Raw genomic sequence first — 18695 nt, 5'->3', positions numbered from 1 at the left:
GGTTATACTGGGCATGTACTGGTTGTACTGGTTATACTGGGCATGTACTGGTCATGTACTGGTTATACTGGGTCATACTGGTCAGATACTGGTCATACTGGGTTATATTGGGCATGTACTGGTTATACTGGGCATGTACTGGTTGTACTGGTTATACTGGGCATGTACTGGTCATGTACTGGTTATACTGGGTTATACTGGGTTATATTGGGCATGTACTGGTTATACTGGGTTATACTGGGTTATATTGGGCATGTACTGGTCATACTGGGTTATACTAGGCATGTACTGGTCATACTGGGTTATATTGGGCATGTACTGGTTATACTGGGTTATACTGGGTTATATTGGGTTATATTGGGCATGTACTGGGTTATACTGGGTTATATTGGGCATGTACTGGTTATACTGGGTCATACTGGTCAGATACTGGTCATACTGGGTTATATTGGGCATGTACTGGTTATACTGGGCATGTACTGGTTGTACTGGTTATACTGGGCATGTACTGGTTGTACTGGTTATACTGGGCATGTACTGGTTATACTGGGTTATACTGGGTTATATTGGTCATGTACTGGTTGTACTGGTTATACTGGGTTATACTGGGTTATACTAGGCATGTACTGGTTGTACTGGTTATATTGGGTTATACTGGGTTATACTGGGCATGTACTGGTTGTACTGGTTATATTGGGTTATACTGGGTTATACTGGGCATGTACTGGTTATACTGGGCATGTACTGGTTGTACTGGTCATACTGGGTTATATTGGGCATGTACTGGTCATGTACTGGTTATATTGGGTTATACTGGGTTATACTAGGCATGTACTGGTTGTACTGGTTATATTGGGTTATACTGGGTTATACTGGGCATGTACTGGTTATACTGGGCATGTACTGGTTGTACTGGTCATACTGGGTTATATTGGGCATGTACTGGTTATACTGGGCATGTACTGGTCATGTACTGGTTATACTGGGTTATACTGGGTTATATTGGACATCTCACAACAACGAGGCATCAGCTTGGATATAAGAAATGCTGCGGAGGGAGGTGAAGATTCCCTCATTTTCCCGCCCTTCACTGGCAGCGATTGGCTGTCCTCCCTCCAGTCCCGCCCCTTCTCCCAGAGCTTCAGCCAATGTGCGTCCGGCTGTCACCCAGTCCGCCCGTGTCGCCCCCAGCCTGGCAGTGCCGAGCGTGGCTCTTCCCTGGGAACATCAGCTGGTGCCGGCTGCGGGAAGATGAGGGGGCTCCTATGGTGTCTGTGTCTGCTCTGCACCCTCCTGTACCGGGGCAGCTTCACAGGAGGCAGCGGGCTCCCAGGTAAGAGCGGCTCCATCTCCCCCCATCCTCTGCAAAGTTACCCCGGAGCTGGGACCCCTGTGCTGACCCTGGGATTACTGATTACTACTGATCATAGTGCAAGAGGCTGAGATCTGCTGTGTTACTGCACACACCAGTGCTGTATACAAAGTATAACATATTAATAATCTGCATTTAAACTAAATAATCATTTATTCTGCTCCACTTAAGTGCAGCTTTTATTTCCCACTTTGTAATGTAAATTGTGCATTTTAAATGAATAAAGTGTGTGAACCTGGAGCATTTAACTGTACTATCACATATTGATCTTTGCACTCCTGTGTACTCTTCAGTGTGAGCTGACAAATGATAGGAATAACATTTTTTGCAAACTTTTTCCAAGTTGCATTAAAACAACACATCATATTAAAACCTGGTGTGTCTGCACCATTCTCCCTCTCTCCATCCTGCTGTTTATTCTCCCCCAACTCTAATTTGGTTTTACTTGTAACCCCCCTCCCAACTGTCACTGCAGAGGTCTTGATTTAATGACCAGTTCAGTAATCCCAGTCCATTTGCATTTCATATCTTCGTTTTCTTTAAATCAATTCCTTAACTCCTCTGGCAAAATCCAGATTTATTTCCTGTAAGTGTAATGTGAATCTGTTATCTTGTTTGAATTCATTTCAATTCACTCCTATTTATATACATTATTTGCTGGGTCAATGTAATGATATTTTTGCTGCACGTTTTATTGGGCTGTTCATCGCTACACCTGCGACATCTTTCTTACATGCAAAACAAGTATCCACATTGCAGGATAATAATGCCTCTTTCTTAAGTAACTCCTTTCCTGCAATCTGCTAATTGTAATTGCTCTAACGAAAAGATTATGTCATAATTATATTTATTTTAGCAGCTGAAATTCGTGTTGCAGACACAGTTTTGGTTATTTATTTAATGCGTGTAATCTGCACTGATCTTTCATCTCCAGCTTTTATATATTTTTTTTTTAAAACTAAGCCCCAGATGTTTGTGTAGCGTTAAATTGTGAACGAATCAATTAAAACTGAATTTGTAGCAAGACAAATATAAGTATTGACATAAGAGGCATCAATCAGTTGCCTTGGGGCATTTCTTTTTATTTCCGTCTCACAGACTGTGGTCTCCAGTTCAACATAGAAACTCCAGTGCTTTTTTTTTTCCCAGTGCCTGTATACGCTTTCCGACCAAAACCTATCAGGAATTGTGTGTGTGTGTGTGTATGTATGTATGTGTGTGTGTGTGTATATATATATATATATATATATATATATATATATATATATATATATATATATATATATATATATATATTCATAGGGAGTCTTTTTCTTTTATAAAAGCAGTATTGAGGGTTAATTTCTCGTGTTGATTAAAAAAAAAAAATCAGATTGTCTTTTAATTACATGCAGTCCGGACAGATCTCGCCCAACACATTGCTATTTCCTTTAATCGTTTAATGATATTTTTCTTTCACAGTCCTCCGCTCAGCCACGACAAACCCCCTTTATTTCACCTGTGCCGATTGCCCGCCATCTGTTTTCTATCATTAACAATAGTGAAACGCTGCAAACAAATTGATATAGCTCTGTTAACTATTACAAGTTTGGTTGGCATCGATAAACTGATCTGCAAAATAACTTTTTTCAGTACAGCGATGGTGTTTTTGTATAGCATTGGTTGGTGTTGATGTTTTATGTTTTTTGGGTGATTAATGAAAGATTTTTTTTTTTTCTCTCATTTTTTTATTTTTTCTCTGGTTCTTTCTCCCCCTCCTTACAGACAGTGATGAGTGTGCAGAGGGGACAGACGATTGCCACATTGACGCCATCTGTCAGAACACCCCAAAATCTTACAAATGTATCTGCAAGCCGGGCTACAAGGGAGAGGGGAAACAATGCGAAGGTAGGGAGAGGAGCTGACCAGTCTTCCTTATTTGTTTGCAGTGCGGAATCTTCGTAAATAGCTGAATTCCTGAAACGATTAATGCAGATTTACAGCTGCTTGCCCTGAAGGACTGGTGTTTATTGGCTGCGGGCCCCTGCTGTGTCTGTTAATTGTTCTGGGGTAAAGATACTTGTCACAGGAGTCACTCATTGATACACGCTGACCGCTGTGTGTGCCTCTCTGCACAACAATATATATGTATAATGATCTGCTAGTATCTTTAGAATTTTAAAGCTGTTTTTGTACAATTGGTGCTCCTGCTTGTCAGTATTACTTAAAAACAATGTTTTTTTTTTTCACTACGTTCTTCAGGCTGAAAGTTATTATTGCCCAGTTATATTTATTTTGTCCTGTTAATTTTTAGATGTTTTCAATAGCCTTTCTTTATAGAATCTACAGCTAGAGGCGGGTTTATTGCAGTGACCTGCCAGCTATAGCTGAGAATGAAGTGAAGAATGCATGCTGTCTTTTGACTGCTGTGTGAATAGCTTGGGACATTCACATTATTTGCAGAGAATATTTGAATACTTTGTAAGTTTTTGTTATTGCCATTATAGGCTGCAGGTGGCTATCTTTCTCTGCGTGGCACGTCTTAATGATTACAGGGAGGAATCATGGTGTGCACAGACAAAAGGGTTCCCTCCATGTTCACCACTTGCTGTCACTTACCTGATTCCATATATGTGCAATGGTATTAGTGCTCTTTAAAAAAACAAAAAAAAACAAAGAAAAACCAAAAACTTTATTTTTGTTTTGGGATTATTGATCACAAAACTTTTGTTTTCCAAGGTGAATATATATAAGCTATATTGTAACATTAATCCCGATCTGGCTCAGTGCTGCCATCCATCACTAAAGTTGCGGGCTTTAGATTGTAAGCTCTTCTTGACTCTCGTTGTTTCCATGTTGTGCAGGTGTGATCACGCTGCCCTTGTTCTAATGCACTGGATGTACTGTTTAGTCTGTACTGCGTTACAGCAGATGTCGGTGTTATTTTAAATCAACAAAAGTATGAGTCATTTAAAAAATACGTCCAAACCACAGTGATAATTTGAGTAGATTTAACATGAGAACTCTTTAATCTCTCAGCCAATTTTTTTTTTTTCCATTATTTTTTTCTTTTCTTTTAATTGATCCTCTTTATTAGGTCACCATAATAAACATTTCTAGATACAGAAATAAAAAAAATGCAATATTTGAAGTGGCATTAAATGTTACCATAAATAATAACTAGTTGTATAATAATACCTACTACCAGACTAATATTACCGTACTATAAAATGGAGTTCCAATTGTAAAGCGCTACGGAATCTGCTGGCGCTATAGAAAGAAATGTTGATAATCTTGAGTGATGGATGCTAATTCCAAGCTTGGCTGTTTGTTTACTATTTTAATTATCAATGAGGTAGTTGTCCAGTATATATGAAATGGGCACCCAAACTTACCTTTTATAATCAATAAATATGGACCAAATGGATAAGGAAAAGGGATTGGGTGAAATTTGAATTCAAAGACAGTTCAAGTATGGAAACTAAGAATGAGAAAAGTAAAGTTACTGTGTGTCCTCTGTTTACATTCCCCCCCCCCATCCCCCTCCTCATCACTGTCTCCCTCTTTACATAGTGAGGTCTTAGTAAGTGTGGGAATTCCATATTTTCTTGTAACCTATAAGATTTCGGGAAATAGAGGCCCGAACAACCTTCCTTACAGCCGTCCACCGTATTTTTGGTAAGGAAGTGATCCATCTTTTTATTTTTTTGTGATGGCCGGACATATTTAAAATATTAGTTTCCAGGTAAGTTTTGCAATTCTTTCTGGTGAAGAAGAGCCAGCCGTGTATCCAGTTGGATATTGATTCCAAGAATATTATTGATAAGAACTTCCATACATATATAATCATCATCATCACCGTTTATTTATATAGCACCACTGATTCCGCAGCGCTGTACAGAGAACTCACTCACATCAGTTCCTGCCCCATTGGAGCTTACAGTCTAAATTCCCTAACATACACACACACAGGCAGACAGAGAGAGAGAGAGACTAGGGTCAATTTGATAGCAGCCAATTAATCTACTAGTATGTTTTTGGAGTGTGGGAGGAAACCAGAGCACCCGGAGGAAACCCACGCAAACATAGGGAGAACATACAAACTCCACACAGATAAGGCCATGGTCAGGAATTGAACTCATGACCCCAGCGCTGTGAGGCAGAAGTGCTAACCACTGAGCCACTGTGCTGCCCAAATATATATATTCCTGTAGAGATGGTAGTATTTTCATAGGTTTGAAGTCACCAACTGTTCATACCTTTCATCAAACGCACCATTTCAATTGGGGACTTTGCCGGTTTGATGGAAAAGCCAAGTTATAGAACAAGGGAGTGGATGTGAAGACTTGTTTAGCCAGTCTTCTCCCACATAGACATAAATTGCAACAGCATCGGATCTCTTTCGGTATCTCTTGGACCTGTGTTGAGTTGATAACGAGCATCATAACTCCTGACTATGGAGTTCATCAGCCAAATTTGATGATTAGATTTTTTATTCTTTATATTTTTCTAGTGGGGATGGTTAACGACCCTAAGAGGTATAATTGGTGAGGTCGAAATGTCATTTTAATAGTATTTGATTCTACGCAACTAAAATATGACTCCATAGTTATACGTAGATATTATTAGCTTTGTATAGGGACAAGATTGAGTATGTAATTTAGTCCCTGAGTGTAAGGAACATTGTGCCAACTGAAGTTGTTTTCAAGCATTTTGTGAGTTGGGACTAATATATTGTACATCTCTAATATGTTGAAGTCCATTTTGAATCCTGGGATTTATTAGTGTTTGGTAAGGTTGTTAAAGATTTATTTTCATTTTTGAGGGAATTTGGTAGTATATAACATGTCAGAAAAAAAATGCCTCAGTGTTTGTTTGTTTGTTTTTTTTAATTGTCCATGAAAAATATTTATTTCTGTTTATTTTTACATATTGTGTATAGAAGCATATTTTTGGTATACTAAAACTACTATATTTTGGAATATTTAGTGTAATACAAATATTGTTTAATTCCGTAAATTACAGCCCTGGTGATATTTAACATTGAAAACTGTATTAGTTCGGTCATTGTAGACCGATCTACAGATTTTTTTAAAGAAAAATTAGATCCTTAGGATAGGGTATATTTTAAAATGATGATCTGTTTTTAAAAGTGTTTTCTAGATAAACTCTCTGTTAGACTTTATATAACGCATACTTAACCTAAAACTGCTGGAACTTTGGTGGGACAGCCCACAAAATGGCTACCTCTACTGTTAATGTGATGGGTGCCCTTGAAACAGCAAATAAAGCCACCATATGTAGTAAAATCTGTCTATTATAGCGTTGAATAGTATACATTGAATACCTGCAGAGTTTATAGATGCTTCTCTAAGCAGGCAGAGTTTGATTGACGCCCTTGCAAAGTTCCAGTACAGAAATGCACTGTGTGGATTGGTTGAATCTACTCAGGGGAGGGCCTGATGATGTCACAGTAGCTCAAATGGCTGCAGCATCAGCAATATGACTCGTGTCAGATCCGATTAGGTCATGTGGTTGGGAGTTCAGCTGTCTGGAATGGAGTAAGGAGCTAGAGTGGAATGTCGGGTTAACCCTGAAGAATGTAATTTACTTCCTGAAAACTTAAATTTTGTAGTTTACAAAGTACTTGAATCTATTAGTAAAGGATACTGTGTGGCAAACATGCATGTGTCTGTTTTATCGCCCCTCTTCTGGACTATCTTGGGCATTGTGACCCACCAAAGCTAAGCCTGAGCACTCATGTGGGGCTCATGGTGAATACAGGGGAGGAGATTACTGCCTTGTTTTAGCCATAGAACACCATAGATGGTACATTGGACCTCCTTTGCCTATTTATAGGAGCATCTAAGAGCCTAAAGAAATATAAACAGCAAACCACACAGGCAATTGTATATCAAATTCTAATATTTCTGGTATATGATACATTTAATGTAGTGTTTAACGGCCATTATGTAATAGTATTTACTATTGCAAATCATGATGACAAGAAAGGGACTTTAAAATTAGCAGTACGATTGAATCTGAATAAACGTATCAATAACTAGACCCCCAGTTGTTTTGAATGATGCTGTTAATTACATAACGTATCAGCTTGGAATTGATTGAGATTTATTAAATACTTCTGGTTAATTCTGAATTGTACTTTCAGATATCAAGTAAACACAAAGGGAAAACCCCACCCTCTCGAGTCCCCTACCTCCCCTCATTTGTTTATCCATTGGCAAAATGACCCTGCCTAGGAGACCTCTACTCGTCTCTCTCTCTTACTCCACACCATCAATCTCTTGGCTATAGCAAGGATTAACGGATAATTCCACTTTTGGATGCAACGTGTTATAAATGTCCCTCTGCTCTCCCAAACCTGAACTTTTTGAGATCTTCTTTTCATCTCTGCTGTTGAGGTCCCTGGATAAAATCAGGTTGCCGATAAAGGAGGGCCGCGTTTTGGAGAAGGCCACCATGGATGTCTACGTCAACCTTTCTTCCTGTCTCCATCATCTGTGTTCTTATGTGGGCTTCTGATGACTGCACTAGAATTATGAATATCAGTGGTCTAAAGCATCCTGATGATGGGGCAGGAGACAAGGCTGGCATACTGACTCCGTCAATAAGCCAAGGTTTGTAGAGCAATCGGGAAGGGACAACCAAAGTTCTGGTAAAGAGGGGTGGGGGGGGTGAGGTTACTTGCTATAAAGTTTAGTATCTAAAGGTGAATTGATCCTTTTAAGTAGGGTTCAGTAAATAACCTGATGACTGGTTCTTTTTTAAATCAAATTGATCACTTTCCTAGGCCCAGATGGGAGCTGAAAATTGTAACTGTTTAAAATTTTGGTGTTACCGATTTTCTCCCCATCCTCCTTTTTATAAAAGGAGAATGGGGAGATACTATATGAAATATCCCCATGGACAGGGTAATGTGAGAGGATTCATTGTTATGTTATGAGCATAAGAGGATCTAAGTGCCTTGAGTGTTTTAAGCAGTGTAAAGTAGGATATTTGTCATAGACGTCATGTCCTTGATTTTGGGGTTCAACAAATTGCCATGGCTTGCACTCGTGGTCAAGATAATGTATAGTTTTCTTTTAATACAGACTGTCCCATATTATGTTTTTAAGGGCTGTTTGATATTTCTAGTTTCGGGCTACGAGGCTTATAGTAGCATCAGCTTTTTAGAGTCCTTGTTTAAATTTTAGGGAGGTAAACACACAAGAGGTATCCAGGGATCTTTTTTTTTTTTTTTTTTTTGTATGAGAGCTTCAAGCATGGAGTTCAAGAAGGATTGTATTTTGGCCCAGATAGTGGAGATCCATTGGCAAGTCCACCAAATGTGAGTCAGAACATTTGCTTAATATGTCAGGAGTGTAATACTACCTATAGTATATTTTATATGCAGTTTTTTCTTGAGGTAGAAATGAAGCTCTTATCTATTTCCTCTCGCATCAAGTGGCCCCAGGGCCGGATTAAGGGAATGGAGGCTCCTGGGCTAAGGGCGCCTCCATTCCCCCGTCAGGCCCCCAATGTGAGCCACCTGCCGCCGCCGCCCCCCCGTACCCCGTGAGGGCTTCCCCAAGCGCTTACCTGTCACTGTAGTCCTCCGTCCCCGGCGCGCTGTAAGCTCCTTACTGAGGAGATCTCGCGAGAGTTCACTCGCGAGATCTCCTTAGTAAGCCGATTACTGAGCGCCGGGGATGGAGGACTACAGTGACAGTGCTCAGCAGCATTGATCGGGCTGGGGGCGCCCCCGCCCCCGGTCCGAACAATAATGCTGCTGAGGACTTTGAAGGGCCCCCTGGATGCCTGAGGCCCCTGGGCTATAGCCCAGTAAGACCTCGGGTTAATCCGGCCCTGAGTGGCCCCCGATCTCTCACCCAATGTCTCTCATGACAACTTTGCAGTACGTTAAGAGTCAACTAATAATCTTGATAGCATTGAGATCATATTTTTGCATGTGGGAAATCTTAAGCAGGTTTGTCCAAAAGGCTCAGAGTAATGTTGGTAGGAATTTGGGTGTATTCCAAAGGACGAAATATAATTTTAAGGACTTTTTGTTGGACATCTGTGAAGGTTATAAGCTGGGTTTGTTCTCACATATCTGTTACATATCGTAGATCCACTGCATAAAGTGGGTCTTTGACTTACCTGGGAGGAGATCTGGGTTGTTCCAGAGAGGACCTACAGGCGAGTAGGGAAGGGATAAAGCAGAAAGGTCCCAAATATATATAGAGAGAACCATATTGTTAGTAGTGTGTTGGTGGGAGGTCTATGTCGGTTTTGGAGGAAACAAATTGAAAGAGATAGTAGATCTAAAGATTTAGTTTAATAATCTAGCCTTAAGATTGTGTTTGTTGGGGCGAAGCTTGCCACTATTTATGTGAAATGCGAGGCCGGAATATATAATTTGATGTCAGGAAAATCTTTCTCCCTGTGTTATAGGTTTTCTAAGGATTGATGTTGAGATATTTCGGTTTCTACCGTTTCACAAAAATTGTATTGATGCTTTTTGGATATTATCAACATTGAGTATGGGATTCTTATTAAAGAGCCTGGAATAGATAAATGCATTTTGGAAGAATATTTTTTTTTTTACTCCTACGATCCTGTCCAGCAGCCACCAGATTGTAATGGTGTGCCTCGCAGCCAGGTCGTCCTATCGTTTAGAAAAGAGTGGGTAAAGTTTTTTTGGGTATTCTTGGTCATAAGTGGATATTCTGAATGCTTATAGAGAGAGATCATTATCATCATCATCTATTTATTTATATAGCACCACTAATTCCGCAGCGCTGTACAAAGAACTCATTCACATCAGTCCCTGCCCCATTGACGCTTACAATCTAAATCCCCTAACTTACACACACACAAATCAAGAGACTAAGGGCAATTTTTAATAGCAGCCAATTAACCTACCAGTATGTTTTTGGAGTGTGGGAGGAAACGGGAGCACCCGGAGGAAACCCACGCGAACACAGGGAGAACATACAAACTCCACACAGATAAGGCCATGGTCGGGAATCGAACTCATGACCCCAGTATTGTGGGACAGAAGTGAGCCACCATGCTTTATATATATATATATATATATATATATATATATATATATATATATATATATATATATATATATATATATATATATTTCTGTCCACTCTGTTACTACGTCGGTGGCTGCCTCTGAGGACCGCGACCTGCGCCCCCTCTTGCAGCGAAGCCCTAACTCCCTTGCTGGGGTTCCTGGTGAACACTGGGGGTGCATTAGACTCTGCGCCTCCCGTGACCGTTAATAGTTGAGGTAGTTGATTGATTATGGAGGAGACGAGCGACAGATAGTTATCCTTCTGATGGGTTTTGTTTGGGTAATATGCACTATGGGAAATGTAATTGAGTTTGACTCTATTTAAATAGCCATGGGGTCCCGACCTCATATATGTCCTCTGTCATGCATATAATGGTATTTTCTCAATGGTCGCCACAAGCCAGATGTAGTGTTTGAGTTCCTGTGAGGAAAGAAGAAAATATTTATTCCAGTTTCTAGATGAAAAGCCACCAATATGTGTGAAACCAGCTATTTAGAATGCATATTAAGGAAAATCCATGGGTCCTTCACAAACTGTGCTTCCAACGTCAAGTAAGCTATGAACCATGTCATAATAAAGAGTAATTACCGGGCAGGGCCATTGTGAAGATACCGGGTTTTCTGGTCCAATTCTACTCGCTTCACGTTGGCTTGGCCACCCATGGGTGCCTCACTATGCCAGGGAAGTCTACCCAGTACCTTCTAGGATTCGTATAGTCACTCAAATGCAATTAGAAGGTAAAGCAATACATTTATTGTAATAAAAACAATCACTAGATTATTATGCACACACTGTAAATAAATCCCAGTCAGGTTTACCACATCATCTGCCCCTCACCCCACTAGCTTAAGGAGTTATAGTCACCTGGATGTCCTGACTTAAAGGCCCATGGAGTTCTTCTCTTAGCTGCAGCTGTAGTCCATTGGTAGAGAACGGGTAACTCAAAACCAGCTGCACTGCACCTTCCATGAATCAATCCTCAGAATGAATATATCCCCCTCCCCCCCAGAGTGGCTCCTTATATCTTCGGTCTAATTTCCACAGAGCAAGGGCTATAAAAAGTTCTTGCTATAATCCACATTGTGTGAGAAACGAGGAACAGGATGGTTACAGTGTTATCTCACTCGTTTTGTCACAGCCGTCAACTATAGAACACAGTAGTAACCTTTGGCTACAATTCGGCCAACCCCTGGGATCAATATAAGGGAGCATCCCACTCTGTTTAGGGTATAGTATAATCTGCATTAACTTCCTACAAAGTCTTTCTTTATTTTAGTCGAGAATTAACTTGTTGCTATTTTTTCCCTTATGTCATCCCAGACCCCATCTGGGGGAGGTCCCATGTCTCTTTCCAATTCTAGTTCATGGTGGCTTTGGGTTTGAATTAATGCGTTGAGGAGAAGGCCATTAAGTTACGATGATATGGCCTAATGTAGAGTATAGCCATGGCAAATTAACTCAAAAGGGGGGAAGGGTCCTCAGAGCTGGTGTAAGAGAGGATTAAAGGTGCCAAATTTTTATATATTCCAACAGTCTTCGTATTTGGGAAAGGATGAAGAGACAAGCCTGGATGATTTTCCTGGTCCCCGTAAATGTGATAGTTTGTGTTTGGTCAGAAGACTGGATCAGATATCCACCCATAAAATTGCACCAGGAGAGAGATAAGAGGCTACAATTTTATGAGAGATGGGTTGTTAAATTGAAATATTTTACATCTGTGTGGAATCTCCCTCTTCTGGATTACAGGTTGTTGGAGTATGTGTTAGGATATATATGGAGGTCTAGAATACCAAACAAATCGTCGCAGAGCCTTTTGGACAATGCTTAGCAGAGTAAGCGAAATATCTGCCCATGAGCGTTTGGAAAGGATAGTCATTCATGGATAACACTCATATCAACCGGTATGATCCTGCACAGTCATGAGATGATTAATATGTCTCCAGAAAGTCAGTTCAACCTGAAGATCATGGGAGGACATTGTCCTGATTTAAAAGGTCATATCTAGAGGTTGTGTAAACCCCAAATATCTTATATTTTTCTTCTGCCATTTAAAGTTGTAATTCACTGCCAAATATTCTTTGTCCTGAGAGGAGACGTGGAGAAACGTGGCCTCTGACTTTGAGTAATTAATCTTCTAGCCTGAGAGTTCTGCACAAATCTTTATAACAGTTGGCCAGGGAGATTCTTGGATGAGTCAGTGTTAATAGGATGTCGTCCACAAATAATTAAATCTTAGACACTCTCTCTGCAATCTGCATTCCACGTGTTTAAGGGTTTTTATCTTATGTGAACAGCGAGTGGTTCTATGACCAGGGTGATAGTCAGTGGTGACAGGGGGCAAGTTCAGTTCAGTTTGGAATGAAAGCTGTATCAGGGGGTCAGGATTTTAGCTAAAGGATTAGTAGGTAGAGCCAAAATACAAAAAGATTCCCGAGATCCCCACTTTATTGAGACTGAGTCGTGAACTGCCAGGAGAGTTTGTCAAGAGGAGAAAGTAGAAGATCTACTGGAGTTGACTACATGGATAAGATCTATGGTCTGTCCTTGCTATATTCCCTATGATGAAGCCAACTTCATCATAGTAAATCAAAGAAGGGAGGACTTGGTTCAAGCGTTTGGCAAATATTTTTGCAAAATTTTTATCATCATTGTTAAGAAGGAAGATTGTTTTAGCTGGCACAGTTATTTGGCTTCTTGCTATCCTTGTGGATCACAACAATTCAATTCACGAGTGGTCTAATAGACGGCCTCTATAATATTTAACCTAAAGGAATCTGGGGACCCAGAGAACACATAAAACAGATAATGACTTAATGAAGGTCAGAGCCAAGATAAGTCTTGGGGGTAAGCCCAGATATGGTGAAGTATGGAAGTTGTGTTTTGGATCATGTTCCTGATCTAGAGGTGGAGATTTGTAGCAGTTGATCATTCAGAGAAAGTCGGAACAAAGTCTATGATGAAAGCTGGCAACTGCCTGTAGTCTGATATCACAGGAGGTTTCTTGCGAGCCAAATGAGCATGCTCTTGCCAATACATTGGGATGTCCCCACTCTCATTAGTACTTATACCTATCAAAACATTTGGCTCTTTGAAAGCAGGATACACCATGGGATGTGGTGGGGCCACTTCATGATGAGGGCAAGCCTAGCACTTCAGAAGAGTCAAGACAAAGCTGCGCACCAGTAGTAGCTGCATGCGGAGGTGAGCAGGACAGAAGTATTGACTGTCGGGATGGTGGGCAGGGCGCAGCGCTGCCATTAGACAAACATAGGTGATGCTAGAAGGTTTCCTTGGGCGCCAATTGTTAGGTGGAGTCTTAAACACTGAATGAATGACATAATGTCCCTTACCCAGTGTTTTTGGTGCCCTTGCGGTGCCCCATATGGAAGCTGCCAACTGCTGTTTCTCAGTGTCTGTGATGGGCTAGGAGTGTGGCGCTTAGCTATGATGTCACAGCCAAGCGCCACTCTCCAGCTGAGGTGCAGAGGATGCTGCCCCCACCTCCACAGGTAAGGAGCAGCAGGGGTGGTGGCACCGTTACCAAGGAGGAGAAGGCTGCCCATGGTGTCCCTGTACCCAACACCAGCCCTGATGTTGGGACAGTCCCCATAATACTCATAATTCTTTTATAATGATGATACCTGCCTGGAGGATGGATAACGTCATCCAGACATGTACAAAGGTGAATACAGAATAAACTCTGAGGGCTAACTACTAACACTGCTTTTAGGTGCAAGGTTTGCACTCAATGACTGCAACTAATCAGATGCTTGCTTTCATTGTGTAACTTGCACAAAGCAGATGAAAGCTCATTGCTGATTGGTTGGTTGATGTAGTTCATTGAAAAAGCCCTAATGAAAGCAAATGTATTATCAATTGTTATAATTTTATGCAAATTTAAACCGAAATGTGATGTTGGTAAATGATTTGTGTAACCTGAATAATGTTATCCATATTTGCCAACCTGTTTTTGTTTTATTTCTTCCGGGAGATTCTGGAGGGTGGGTGCAGTGAATGAATAGTTCAACTTGCCCAGTTCAATAGGAGGCGGGCAGAATTTCGGGAAAAAAAGCTTGTTCTAACAGTAGTCCGAAAGACCTACCCAGACTTTAGAAGTCTCCCGTACATTTCGGGAGAGTGGACAAGTATGTTTTATGCTATGTGTTGGGTACCTCTTTACCTGTTTCCTTTCATATGTCCGGACCTTTCAGGACCTGGCTGTGCCCTGCTGTTGCCGCACTCACTTATGATGTTACCCACATGCCTTACCACTATGTCAAGCTCTGAAGATTATAATACAAGAGCTTACTATCGCCTGTCAATATGATCGACAGGAGAGCTCTGGGGGGAAATAACGGGACTATGGGAAGAGAAGGCAAACAAATGAACCTGACTAAATAGTGAGCTTTCGCAAGCAGACTTACTCACATCCTTGTCAGACATGGCCATTCATGTACAGACTCGTTCCGAGTGGGCACTATTAATGCTGCCGGACAATAACCACACACAAGGTCGGTGGCATGCGCCCACCCTCTGATTGCATTTACTCTCTGTCCTGACTTGAGATCATGTGGATTGCTATTGGCTGTGTTTGGCGGCCAATTAGGTCACAGCATGGTTGGTATCTTTGCGAACACCAACACTTTTTATTTTTTTTTATAATTTATTTTTTTAAGAATATCTTTCTAAATCTATCTTTTATTATATATGTATATTGACATTGAGAAAAACAAAGTGAAAATGGGGAAAAAAAAGTGTTATAGACAGGTCCACTGTAATATCATCACCATCTATTTATATAGCACCACTAATGCCGCAGCGCTGTACAGAGAACTCACTCACATCAGTCCCTGCCCCATTGGAGCTTACAGTCTAAATTCCCTAACACACACACACACAAACAGACTAGGGTCAATTTTGATAGCAGCCAATTAACCTACCAGTATGTTTTTGGAGTGTGGGAAGAAACCGGAGCACCCGGAGGAAACCCACGCAAACACGGGGAGAACATACAAACTCCACACAGATAAGGCCATGGTCGGGAATTGAACTCATGACCCCAGTGCTGTAAGGCAGAAGTGCTAACCACTGAGCCACTGTGCTACCCATAATATACCGTGTGACATTCGTATACATTTATTTAAAATGTATTGTAAATCCTTCTATATTCTAAGTCACATTAAGGTTAATGGTTCATTTTGTCATCTAAAAAAAACATAAAAAAATAAAAAAAAATAATAAAAAAAATAGTTTATTCTTGCAAGTTAACCTGATGATTAATCAAATGTTACTAATTTTATGGCTTATTCAAAAAAAATAAAAAATCTTCACATGGAAGAGGCCTCTGGCTTGTCTGGGAGTTATGTCCGTATTTGTGACTCCATACAAATTAATTCTACACTTTCTGAACAAGTTTTATGTCAGACCTTTAACATCACCAATCTCAGTCTCTTTTTTTGCTGTCCACATCAAAGATTTCCTTAAACCCTAAAATGCTTGTATTTGAAAAGCTCAACTTCTGTTTTATCGTCAACCTCACCATATATCTGTGTCAGTTTAATCCAAGCCATTTTTTCCCCCGTGTCTGGTTTGGCTCAGTCTAAAAATGAGATTGTTGCATTTTTTTTATTTTCCACCAAAGATCTGATTTCTGCAGAGTAAAATAGACATGTTTGAATTAACAGTATGAATTGGCTTTTTTTTTGTTTCCTCCCATTAAACTGTAGCCTACTGCACGTCAACTTTGATTGTCGTGCAAATGTTTAGATTTTTTTTTTCCTGCACATTCCAACCGGCATACCCTTTAGGTTAAGTAAATTGAACTCTGAGGGTCCCTAATGAGGTGATCTATTCCACATGGGAGAATATCTTTTTGAGCGGTGAGCAATAAACAAAGTCTACAGATTTGTTTGCTATTTAGTGTCGAACAGATCGGACATGTGTACGATTTACAATCCCGAGCCTATTACTTTTGACACATGATCTTGCCTTGTAGTTACTGAGCTGATGTTGAGAGCGTTGCATTTATTTAAACAACTTCAGATGACTTATTAAACAGTAGGAAACTGCAGTGTAACATTTTAGTGTGTTTTTATAAATATAATGGCACTTAAGAGACAAAATATGTTCATTTTTGTTTTCTAAGCTGTTGCAGTTTCTGTACAGTTATATGTCTTGTTGTAAGTAGGGAAAAACCGGATTAGATTTGATGTTGTAAGTAGGGAAAAACCGGATTAGATTTGATATTTTCCAAAGATATTTTATCTCCGTCCTTGTGCAGCAAATAACTGCGTTTTCACAATTTTAGATGAGAAATTCTGCTTTCTAAAATCAAATAATTAAAAACTTTTCTGTAGTGTAATGATAATTGTGGGCCAGATTCATTAAGGAACGCAAGTCCGTTTACGTGGCGTATTTTGTGTGTGTGTTTTTTTTTGTTTTTTTTCCAACAGCCTACGGCTTGAAGAGTGGAACAGGGAGGGGAAGGGGCAAATGTACAGTAAGGGCGTGCGAAGATCGAGTGCACACAGCAGCGTCTGTGGTCGGGAATTGAACTCATGACCCCAGTGCTGTAAGGCAGAAGTGCTAACCACTGAGCCACCGTGCTGCCCTGCTGTGCCTGTCTCAATGGGACAAGTGACGTTTGTGCAGAGTGTACCTAGATCTGTATCAAACAAGAGACGTTTCTTCAGATCCGCTTCTAGTTGAATACAGATATGCGTGATTTACGTCTTTTTTTATTTAGTTTATTATACGTATATTTTATTTTATTTTTTAACACACAATACGTTCATTTTCAGAGTCCACATGCTACCCACAGGGGTCACATGCAGCTCTCCAGGCCAGAGCACTCTCCTCTCTTTGATCCGCTATCTAATGAGGTCACTTTTATGGTGCAGTCACACAGCCTGTGTAGAACGTTAGTCCCTGACTAATTGGCCAGCACATAGGTTAATGTGCTGTCTTGGCTGCGTGAACACTACGTGCCGGTGCTTTGATCTCGTTATGCAATGTGAAGTGTCTCCATAAAGGAAATATGGGGTCAGGGGCCAATTATGAGACCCCTGAAAATAACATGATGCCGACTAGGAGCCTCAATATTTACAGAGCGTGGCTGCTTTGTTGGTGCTCTTGACTATGATAATAGATTAGGGATCTGAGCTACCTGTGTACCTGATACAGGAACGTTGTGGATACATAGCACATTTCAGATTCAAACATCCACCTAGTTTTATATTGGGTTCACCATACACACTCCTTCTGATGATTTTGATAGCATTTTTGGTTGCAGAATTTAGAGTTCACTGATAGAAGTGCTATACTGTATTTTAACCTCTCATGTCCCTATCTGACCCATAGTTTTTATTAGTGGACATCTAGTAGAACCTTCATCTTTCATCATTTATTTATATAGCGCCACTGATTCCGCAGCGCTGTACAGAGAACTCGCTCGCATCAGTCCCTGCCCCATTGGGTCTTGCAGTCTAAATTCCCTAACATACACACACAGACAGACAGACCGAGAGAGAGACTAGGGACAATTTTGAAAGCAGATAATTAACCTACTAGTATGTTTTTGGAGTGTGGGAGGAAACCGGAGCACCTGATGGAAACCCACGCAAACACGGGGAGAACATACAAACTCCACACAGATAAAGCCATGGTCTGGAAGTGAACTCATGATCCCTGTGCTGTGAGGTAGAAGTGCTAACCACTAAGCCAACATGCTGCCCTTTGTAATACACTCTATTCCATTTTCATGTCTATAAAGTAGCTGTGTTCAACTGGTGTTCTGCTGTGTGCTACCCAGTTATTGAACATCGTAAATGGTATAGTTGTGACTCAATTATCTCCTGTGATGCCAACAGATGACTTATAAAGCAGCCAGGGCCTTATCACCTTCTTTGGACGTGTGTGTTGGGTCAGTCTGTATGATTTTGGTTAGATCAGTACAGGTTTGTGCTTCTGCAAATGTCACTTGTTGCAGGTTGGCCCCATGTCCTCACCTTGCAAAAAAAAAAAGCGTACAACGGAAAATTGATGGTAAATTGCCCATCCCTGAGGGTATCCCAAGGCTTTTGGCTAAAATGTGTAACGGAATTTTTTTATTTTCTTTCAAAATTTTACTTTTTGTTCTACTCTCTCGTGTGTTTAATCTCCCTGTTTTTTTTGTTGTATTTTTGTTTTATATAATTAAAAGCTCCTATTTTCAATGAACTGTTATGCTGAGAATAATTTGTTGGGCTTTTATC

The 18695-nt window shown here is 40.4% G+C and overlaps 1 protein-coding gene across 4 annotated transcripts in view; it reads left to right on the top strand.

Annotated features, from left to right (window-relative positions):
• The first annotated feature begins 1188 nt into the window (after positions 1-1188).
• The window catches only part of SCUBE1 (signal peptide, CUB domain and EGF like domain containing 1), a 203580-nt gene continuing 186073 nt past the window's right edge, over positions 1189-18695 (top strand). For all 4 annotated transcript variants that reach the window (XM_075210281.1, XM_075210279.1, XM_075210280.1 and 1 more), the window contains exons 1-2: positions 1189-1333; positions 3137-3259. In XM_075210281.1, the coding sequence (XP_075066382.1) occupies positions 1252-1333; positions 3137-3259 (205 nt within the window). In that variant the 5' untranslated portion in view covers positions 1189-1251. The remainder of the gene's footprint in view (positions 1334-3136; positions 3260-18695) is intronic.

The sequence above is a fragment of the Mixophyes fleayi genome, chromosome 4 (assembly GCF_038048845.1).
Source record: "Mixophyes fleayi isolate aMixFle1 chromosome 4, aMixFle1.hap1, whole genome shotgun sequence".
Classification (NCBI taxonomy): domain Eukaryota; kingdom Metazoa; phylum Chordata; class Amphibia; order Anura; family Limnodynastidae; genus Mixophyes; species Mixophyes fleayi.
This window is presented reverse-complemented; position numbering and strand designations above follow the sequence as displayed.